Source organism: Selaginella moellendorffii, unplaced genomic scaffold (assembly GCF_000143415.4).
Source record: "Selaginella moellendorffii unplaced genomic scaffold, v1.0 SELMOscaffold_34, whole genome shotgun sequence".
NCBI lineage: Eukaryota > Viridiplantae > Streptophyta > Lycopodiopsida > Selaginellales > Selaginellaceae > Selaginella > Selaginella moellendorffii.
In genome coordinates this window covers 527,052-536,826 of record NW_003314295.1, presented here as the reverse complement: position 1 = coordinate 536,826, position 9,775 = coordinate 527,052, and the positions used below count along the sequence as shown (strand labels likewise).

The window sequence follows — 9,775 nt, the reverse complement described above, 5'->3', positions numbered from 1 at the left end:
CCCCCAGCCTCTCTTAGTACCAGAAGTTAGTCTCTGGGACAAGTCCAAAACTTACTAAATATGGAATGGTGATAGATTGCGAATTTGGACACGGGACGAACACCATTGTGTTCAGGCCGATCTCTACATTCCGTAGATATACCAAATGAGCTAATCTAAACACTTTCCATAAATAGCACTTGGGACCAAAATGAGACTAACACAAAGGGCATGATAGCGAGGGTGTTTGGCAAACACGGTAATCTATCATTTAGCGAATATTGAGGGACTAGTCTCAATATCGCGGGGGTTTCCAACACTAACAAGTGCAAGTCAACAAATGAGTTTCTCTAACTAAGTCAAGTATGCTTGACAAATAGCATGTAAGAATTCCGTCCTTATGCTCATCTGGTCAAGTGCACACGCGATGATCAGTTTCTCAACTAGCTTGGGTGGAGACCATAAAAGGGACCAGTAGTACCGACCTCCTGGTGTCATGGCAGTAAGGAAAGAGTGCCCATAAGGACTAGCTAACAAGTATTTTTCAATACCCGAAATCACATTCACAACACAACTCTACATAAACTGTTTTAATTTTGGGAAATGCTACAAAAGGGTATCAATAACTACACTATCCAATTTAAGAAGCATTGGTGTGCATGCTTGTTATAAAGGTTGATAGCAAATGAGAAGCCCATGGTGTTAGCATTCATCCAAGGACTCAAACTTGAAATACAATGTAAAGTCCTCAAGTGCCAATATGAAGCTTGCAAAATAACATTTGGCCATGCATTAAAGGTGATAAAGGACATACTCTTTGAGCTTGGCATGCATCACAATATCCACTCTTGCCAAGCTTCCAAGCTCAAATATGTGCTATTGCCAAGCTAGCACATGTCGTTAAGGACAAGATGCCCATAGTGTAGCACTCAATGAGCTTAAGGAGCATTGAGTAGCAGTAAACCCAATAACAAAAGAAGCTTGTGGAAGAGCTATAATCTTTTAGGATATAAATTGAAAATTAGTGGTATCACTGGTGGTGTGAGGAATGCAAAGTTAATATACACAACATTGTGAGGTGTTAAAACTCCATCTAGAACTTTGGCTCTAGTGACCACAGTGAGTCCAAGGACAACCACTTGCAAACAACACAGCCCTAGCTTCATCTTCCACAGATTATCATGAGAGTGATAGTCTGGGGCATTGAGCCAAACGTGGTGACTTACAACAGCTTGATCCATGGCTTTTGCATGGCCAACAGGGTAGACTCCACACTTTTGCTGATGGAAGAGATGACAGCAACAGGGTGCCTTCCGGATATCATCACCTACAACACACTTATTGACGGACTTTGCAAGGCTGGGAAGGGTGCCAGAAGCGAACAGGCTGTTTGGAGAAATGAAGGCCAAGTTTTGCAACCCAGATGTTATCACATACAAGCAGGCAGTCCTCCCCGACATCGTCACTTTCTCGACACTAGTGGAAGGATACTGTAATGCTGGACTGGTGGATGACGCCAAGAGGCTTCTGGAAGAGATGGTTGCCAGTGACTGCTCTCCGGACGTGTATACCTACACAAGCCTGGTCGACGGTTTCTGCAAAGTCAGAAGATTGGTGGAGGTGCGCAGAGTTCTCAAGCGAATGGCCAAGCGGGGATGCCAGCCCAACGTGGTGACTTACACCGCTCTCATTGACGCGTTCTGCAGAGCTGGGAAGCCGACGGTGGCTTACAAGCTGCTGGAGGAGATGGTTGGCAATGGCGTCCAGCCGAACGTTATCACGTACAGGAGCTTGATCGGTGGCTTCTAACCATTTGATCTCCTAGAGGAGCTAGAGTAGGCTCTTGAACACTTCACTAAGTTAACCCATTTGTTTGTCTATGTTCACTTTAGCCTTGAACTCTTCAGTGGTTATATCATCACCCACCACATCTTGCAGTGAGTGCCAAACTGGTAACCCATGCTATCTCTCGCGTCAGGTAATGTTTTTGATGCAGCTTTTGAGCCAGCACTAAGGCCGCCATGCGCCGCAGCGGCAAGGCGCCAAATCCCCAAAACCCTAAACACACTGTTCTTGTTCTAGTTCTTTTCACGCTTAAAGTTTAGGAGACAATTGCTTTGGGCTTTTTGTAACCTCTTGAATTTGGACTTTTTGAAAGGTCATCCAACCTAGTACTTTTCGGCGGATATGTTCGTGTACCGAGTGATGATGGACAGGCTGTGTAGAACAGGGAGAATGAGTGCAGTTCTGGAGCTTCTCGAGGCCATCAAGCAGAGTGGCACGCCTCCTCACCACAATATCTATGTGGCGTTGATCAGGGGGCTGTGCCAGGGGAAAGCCCCAAAAATCTATAAAATGATTGCTTTGGGCACCCCTAGATATATTTACGCTTGAATATATTTAGCCCTATATATGTCTGACACTTTAAACATTATATTTTTTGGTCAAAGTGAGATAGTTTTGATATTGTTCTATTTTGAGTATTAGAGTTTAGCACTTCAGTTTTGACACTTTTATATATCAAAACACATTAGTCATTCTTTAATCCTTTTTTAGAAACTCATTCATTACTTATTTAGTATTTTTTCCTCAAGCCTTCTTTAAATTTTCACTCTCATTTTTAATTTTTCAAGTCAAAACTTTTAGTCTAAATATTTTATGTTTATTGAACTTTTGCCTCAGCCATTGCTACATAGCACACCTTTTAGCTCTATTTTAGGACTTAAGGATTGGTGTTTTATATCTATTAATTATAATAATTTTAGAGATAAATGAATATAAATAATAAATGATAAAGATTTACAAATAATTTTATTAATAACTGAAATGATGGTAAAGTTTTATTTCTTCTATAGTTTAAAACTTTTGTATATTTCTCTAATAATTTAATACATACAGTTCTGCTGAAAAAAAGCCCAATTAAACCTTGAAATTATAGATAACAATAATTTATATTTATATATATATATATATATATATATATATATATATATATTACAATGTCTTATTTTTATTGTTATTTAACCAAGCCAACTACAATTTTCATTACTTTCTTCACCAGATAGATAAAAACTAATTATTTACTATTAAAATTATCACTATATAGCCTCAACTTTCATATTTATGAATACATTCCTCAACATAGTAGTTTATCTTTTCTATTTTCAGTAGTTAGAAATAAAAATTCTAAATTTTTTAACTCTAACAGTACTAAAGATACAAGAATTACATTCAAATTTTTGCCCTTTTGATGCACCAGAGCCATGCATAGTTAGATATAATAGTATCACCTATTTGAAAGAAATTTACCTACTATTTATAGTCTTTTGATCAATAAAAATATATCATGAATATATCCTAATTGTGTGCATAAAGGAAATATTTATGGTTTTTCAATTTCCTCCAAGTTATAGTTGTATAAATTGCTTAAATTCCCTTAAAACTACTATAAACTCAATTGCTCCCAAATCAATTGGAGCAAGTATATGTGAAATATCAGGATTTTGCTATGTTCAGAATAATATTTTTGAGGTTTGATAGAAATCAAATGTTGATCTAAACTTCATTTTTTATTCTTATATAACTTATTTTAATCTGATTTAATATTTAATTTAGTCAAATCACAATACATGATTGAGCTTCGCATTAGTGCAGCTTAATTGATTTTCTGTTCTTCTTATTTCAGTTTGTTTTAATCAAATAGTTATCATTATAAATAAAATTTAACACTTCCTATTTGTTTTGATAGCATTCATCATTTTCTTAATCTTAATCAGACATAACTAAGTCTCAAAAATTTCTTGGAAGTGTCACCAAATCTTGTCACCACACCTAGTAGACAACAGCTCACAGCCTGTGTGAGTATCTACGATGTCTATAAAACACTAATCAATCTAAAAACACTTGAGCAACGTCAGGTGAAAAACAGGTTACAGGTGCAGGCACTTTGAATTGATAGTGCTCAAGCATCTGATCAAGCTGGCACAAACCTGCAAGAGAGTCAATAAAAAACACAATGAGTTCATTAGGAGACTCCTGACTTGGACCTTGAAAGCACAAGGTCAGAGGCAGCAAAGAAAGTTTAACATTGAGCACTCACTGATGGGTGTCCTTGGACTGAAGAAACTGCTTTGCAGAAATGTGAAAAAAGAAAGATAAAGTCACATCACGTATCATTGTAATCAATGAATCCACTGATGTCTTTGGGGAATGTTAAGAGCAAACAATGGGATTAACAGAACATGCGTGAAACGTCATCCAGATCATTTGGCTTGGGCTGCGTGAATGCTGCCACCAGCAAGCTGATCCAGTGGATGAAGCTGGAGTTGGATGATTCTAGCTGGAGTTTCATTCTCTAGAGCCATATGCTTGCTTGACACTGGAATAAAAGCCTGCTAAGTACAAGCGTGCTGAGAATAAAGTCCTAGATCCAGCCAGCCAAAGCATGAAATGCACTATAAGCAGCCAGCAAAACCAGGAAGGAGTAAAATTTGGCAGAGAATCTGAGACGTTTAGAGGTTGCTTGGAGCAGCGGACTCAGCATATACACTGGTGCCATAGCTTGTTTTCCGCCACAGAGAGATATGAACGATAGGGCAAGCTAGCTTGATTGAAGCACCAAGCTACCAACCTAGTAAATGGAAAACTCCTGATCACCATGCTGGGCACTCTTTCCTCCATCGCAGGCCATAAAAGTGAATTTTATTCGTTAAAATTTAGATCTTATGATGTAATTCAAACCGTAAGAAATATATAACCAAAAATCTAAACCATTGAAACAACAAAGGCTTATTCCTCATTAGTACTTCACAGTTGTTTACATAGCAAGTACAACTTCTTTAGCTCCACACATATGAACGCTTTTACGTAAAAAGATTAACACATTCCCCCGTTATAGTGAGTCCAGCAATAGATGGTCCAAAAGAGCCACTGTTAAGATTTTATCCTTCACACCCTAAGTCGATTGGATCCAACTGACCAAAGGGTGTCAGGGATAGTATCCTTAGTGTTTCCGTTGCTTGAAAAACGATACCTTGTTTCCCTCCAAGCTAAATGGTGTTGAAGGAAATAACAAGCATGAAGAAAAACATTGCATTCCAAGACACGTCTGGCATTTGATGAAAGAAACTGATTCGGAAAACTGAAGATGCTGCTGATAACATTGCATTCCAATATGATAAGGAACACTATCAAGCATCAGTTTCGACAGTGACAAATGCCCGGCACAAAAATTTTAGCATTCCAGGATACTTGATCCCGGCATAGCATCAAAGGAAAGCTTAGCGGATCCAATCGCCCCGCTCGGCATAAGAAATTAGCTGAGCATTTGTAAGGGGATTTCAAGGACAGCTTGTCCGCCTATGCCCAGCTACTGCTCATCAGATGCCACAGACTCTGGCCAAGGACACGAGATCACGCTCCACGCAAGATCTCGCTCGGGCATCATCCCTCTCGCTGAACTTGGCGCCAACAAGATGCCCCCTACAAGATTCTTTGAGCATCTCTCTAGAAATTTTAAGCTCTTTAACAAGATGCATATGCCACAGTTGGCCACAGTGTCTCTGAACGACATGTTCCCATGGCATCGCCAAGGTGCCATTCCGTGCGTATAATACCAACATGGCCGTCCATGACCTTTGTGGATGTCCGTTTTTGGGCATATGCCGAGAACAAGAGTTCAAACAAGACCCCTCAAACACAAAGAGAGCGTCGGCCGCATCTTCCATACATTTATATGAGGAGATTGGAGAGGAAGACCTGGGAGCTGGGAAGTGCTTGAGACAAGGAAGAACTCGCGAGTGAGTGGACTTGGCCTACATCGCGAGGCTCTCGTGCTGCTGCCAAATTCATGCTTGTTGCTGCTGGAGATACATGGTCTGCCGGGCGACCAGACAATTCACCAGCGGCAACTCTATGTCGGGGCAGTCACCCTTTTCCAAAACCATCTCTACTTTTCTCGTCACAACCACGACCTTGTTCTTCCTCGTTTCGAGCTCGTTGGCGACCACCGCGTGCATGCCATACTTGCAAAGCGACGAGCGTGCTTTCTTGAGGAGTATGTCCACGTCCGTTTCCAGCTGATACGAGAGAAAACTTTGCTCGATTGAGCTGCTATAGAGAAGAAGAGTAAAGAGGAAATGAAAAACCTTGAACGAGACGCAAAAGGCCTCCGGAGCCCAATGCTTTCGTAACAATCCAAGCATCTTTGGAACCGGAGCGAGCTGCATTGTCATCGAGCCGTCATCCGACTGGATCTTGTGCTCCATCTGGATAGAGAAGATTATTTTTGAGATTTCCACCGAAAACAAAACGAGAGCAGACGAGAAGTTCTTACCATGGAGTTCCAGGGGACGTAGAAGTCGGAGACAGCGGCTGCAAAGTAAAACATAGCATGCCTGCCAACTGGTTTCATGGCAGCTCCAACAATCTCTAAAATCTGCCACGAAAAACCGTCATACAGACCAGAGTTTGCGCGGCACGTTTCTTACTTGGAGGTACTCAAAGAGCGTAGTGAACTCGAGCTTCAAGAGCTTCTTCTGGAGCACCGCCTGTTTTGATTCTTAAGAACTCAAGAAGAGAAACAAGAACTGAGCTTACAGAATGATGTCCTGTGACTGCCCGAGTGACAGCATCAAACCATTTTTCTCGTGCTGCGAAGCGGGAGTTAAACTCTCGAAGAAATAAAAGGCAGATTTCGCTTACCCCGGATTGATCCATCCACAGGCTCGAGACATTCTTGTATAGGATTATCCGGCAGCGAGCGGCAAAATGGCTGCATAGATCCTCTAAAAAGTATTTCACGAAAGTAGCATCACCATTTGCAAAAGAAAAAAAGAGTGCTGCTTGCCTCCGATGAAGGAAAATCACAGCATAGTCACTTGCAAGGAAGTACCTTGCAACAAAAAAAAAAGAAAAAATCATAAAAGAAGAATGAGTAGAAAGAATAACGCACTCTGTGGAGGCTGCTCCTCGACTCCCCGAGCTGAAATTGTCAATGACCCTAACGCATCGTCGCTCCAAGGGCACGGTCGTGCCCCCGGATGTAACAATGGCAATGCGCCTCGTCTAGAATCACGCGATTCAGCTCCAAAATACGAGAAATGCTAGTTAAGGATAAAACCTGGCCGATGGCCGATGCCGCCTTCCAGATATCCAAGAAGCGATTCACGCTCGCGACCACATCGTCGCGGCATCGGAGAGGCGGGGCCGAATCGAAGAACGATTGAGCTTCTTGCTCCATTATGACCGATGAACCCTAAATTCGATAACCCGTTTTATAAAGGTCGAGTTTTGGAAAAGTAGTGAGCGTGAGTTTGCGAGCAGCACAAGAACATGCGGCTCGAAAGCAAAGCTCGTTTCGTCACTCGAGCACCGTTTTTCCAGATTCTATCGCGTCTGGAAGAACTTAGCATGGACGTCCAGTCCCACGAGTTGGGAAGAAAAGGCATGGTTTGCGCAAGCTCTTCCGCCGCATCCAGGTATCCCGCTCGCCCCAGCATGTCCACGATGCAGCAGTAGTGTTGCTTCCTCGCCGCCACCCCGTAATCCAGACGCATGGAGCTGAAGTAGGAGCCGCCGACTTTGGGCTCGCCAACTTGGCTGCTCGCAATCAGCACCAAAGTGAAGCAGGAATCGTCGGGCATCTCCACTAGCTTCATCTCTTCGAAGGAATCAAACACGTCGCTGGGGCTGCCGGCTTGGGCATATGCGGTCAGCATTGCACTGAAGGATTCAACGCTGCGCAAGGGCATCGTTTGGAACACTTCCTTGCAAGAGAAATATGCCCGTTTTGGGCATATGTCGAGAGCATGGCGTTCCGCGACTCCAAGTTCTTGTCTGGCATTTCGTGAAAGACTCTTCTAGCCCCGGTAAGATTCCCTTGCAAGGAGTGTGATGTTAGCAGCGTGTTCCAGGTCGCAAGATTCCATGCCGGTATTTTGTCGAGGATTTTCATGGTTTCGTCCAGGAGGACGCATTGGGTTAATCCCGTAGCTATGGCGTTCCACACACAGCAATGCTGCAATTGCGCAAGTGCACGAGACGACATCGTGTCTCCCGTCACTGGCATCTGGAGTCTTCTCTGGAGCTCTTCCAGCGTGTGAGGAATCTCTCGACTTGCACGGCAATTCTTTCCGGCTACGTCCACTGCGGCCTCCTGAAAGAGTCGGAGCGCTTCTTTCACGATCAGATGCCGCAGCACGATCTTGTCTCCGTCACAACGCTGCTCGTCGCCTATACGCCTTGAGGAAGCCAGCTGCCTCTTTGATTCTCTTCCATACGTAATCATCTCTTCAAAAGTGCTTTCTACATCCGCGAGCTGAGATAAAACCCCCAGCATCGTCGTCCACGAGACCAAGTTGCGAGCAGGCATTTTGCTAAAGACTACCTTGGCAGAATCAAGATGCCCATCACAGTGCGCTTCATCAAAGTGCCCGTTTTTGCAGCAGGCAACCAGCAAAAGATCCCAGCTGAACTTGTCCCTCTTGGCCATACCATGGAAGATCTGAGCTGCGTGTTTGATGTTGATACCACATCTACTGTGCATTTCAATTTGCTTATTTGATAGAACTGAGCAACAATCTAGAGTTGGAAGGTCGCTGATTTTTCTGGAGGAAGGATCCATCCAATTCCATTGTATCTAGCGCTCGTCCATCCCCATTCTACCTGCAGGAGGGATCCACCCAATTCCATGGTATCTAGCGCTCGTCCATCCCCATTCTACGTTTCCGGCCATCCACACCTCTATCCCGTCCACATAGTCCATGACTCCTTGCTTCATGGCAAACCCACTTGAAACGATCTCATGCTTTGTCTGGGCGAAATCCTTCTCCAAATCCTCCACCATGCTCGCAACCTTGCCAATTGCCTCGTTCAAGCCACACTTACAATTGCTGGCGAGAATGGGCACGGCGTTGAGGTAGTTTCCTTTCGCCCACTCCTTCCTGAACGAGATCAAGTCATTGTGGAGCGCAATGTGGTGCGTCCCAATCTCCTCAACCTTGCGTATGAGAGGATGATCCAGCACGCCACGCTCCTCCAGCCTAAGTTGCAGTAAACCATCAATCAGAGCAAAGCAAGGAGCCACACCAGATGTGATCTCTCTCAGCCAGAGGTACGTATCCAGGTTGGGAAGGATTTGCTTGCGAAGCCAGCTCGATTCAATCTCAAACATGTCGAGCACCTTGGTCATAGCATCCACGAATCGGCCTGATTCATCCACTATATGGAGGGACAGTTCTTCCAAAACCTCAGCTAACATCTTCATTTGCCTCAGCAGCTCCGGATTTTTCACTGGAAGCGTGGCCTCGTCAAATCTTCCCTTGAAAACCATCTTGTATGCAGTTGCCACATATCTCATGTCTGACGAGGAGATCTCCGGGCTATCCAGAATGTCATCTGCAAGAAAGAACCAAGCGAAGAACTTTGCAACCGGAACAATCTTCTCGTATGGAATGCTGGGGTAAACATAAGCCGCGAGCAATCCAAGCCTGCTTTCTTGAACAAACACAGCTTTCTCGCTTCCAGGTTGCAACTTCAGAAACTCCGCGCACCACGCATCGATCTGAGCGTCGGCCTTTGCATCGTACAGCGGATTCAACACTGGAGAGGCAAGGAGTTTACACACTGGTGGAATGGAATAGCTTTTCTCTGCTGCGAAAATCCTCGCAATGGATGGAAGAGCCATGAAAGAAGAGTTCCTAAGTGAATTTTAAACACTGAAAGAGGGCTTTTATAGATAAAATTAGAAGCAAATTCAAACTAAATAGTTGAATGGTTGCTGATTTCTGCGAAAAAC

At 43.6% G+C, this 9,775-nt stretch overlaps 4 protein-coding genes across 4 annotated transcripts; 1 reads left to right on the top strand and 3 right to left on the bottom strand.

Annotated features, from left to right (window-relative positions):
• The first annotated feature begins 1,377 nt into the window (after window positions 1–1,377).
• Window positions 1,378–4,337, top strand: LOC9639165 (pentatricopeptide repeat-containing protein At5g41170, mitochondrial). Its single transcript, XM_024682254.1, has 4 exons — window positions 1,378–1,728; window positions 1,887–1,957; window positions 2,196–2,303; window positions 4,241–4,337. Exons 1-4 carry the CDS (start codon window positions 1,378–1,380, stop codon window positions 4,335–4,337), a joined length of 627 nt encoding a protein of 208 aa, XP_024538022.1.
• Window positions 4,338–5,754: 1,417 nt separating this feature from the next.
• Window positions 5,755–7,279, bottom strand: LOC9639164 (phosphopantothenate--cysteine ligase 1). The gene is made up of 9 exons (XM_024682475.1): window positions 7,100–7,279; window positions 6,932–7,044; window positions 6,827–6,871; window positions 6,682–6,764; window positions 6,577–6,629; window positions 6,468–6,527; window positions 6,314–6,415; window positions 6,126–6,245; window positions 5,755–6,056 (listed from the first exon to the last, which is right to left on the bottom strand). The coding sequence occupies exons 1-9, from the start codon at window positions 7,217–7,219 to the stop codon at window positions 5,826–5,828; spliced, it is 927 nt and encodes a 308-aa protein (XP_024538243.1). The 5' UTR covers window positions 7,220–7,279; the 3' UTR covers window positions 5,755–5,825.
• Window positions 7,280–7,690: 411 nt separating this feature from the next.
• On the bottom strand, window positions 7,691–8,470 carry LOC112348900 (pentatricopeptide repeat-containing protein At4g02750-like). The gene has a single exon (XM_024682253.1). It carries the CDS (start codon window positions 8,468–8,470, stop codon window positions 7,691–7,693), a length of 780 nt encoding a protein of 259 aa, XP_024538021.1.
• Window positions 8,471–8,617: 147 nt separating this feature from the next.
• On the bottom strand, window positions 8,618–9,707 carry LOC112348899 ((+)-germacrene D synthase-like). The gene has a single exon (XM_024682252.1). It carries the CDS (start codon window positions 9,662–9,664, stop codon window positions 8,618–8,620), a length of 1,047 nt encoding a protein of 348 aa, XP_024538020.1. The 5' UTR covers window positions 9,665–9,707.
• Window positions 9,708–9,775: the final 68 nt, after the last annotated feature.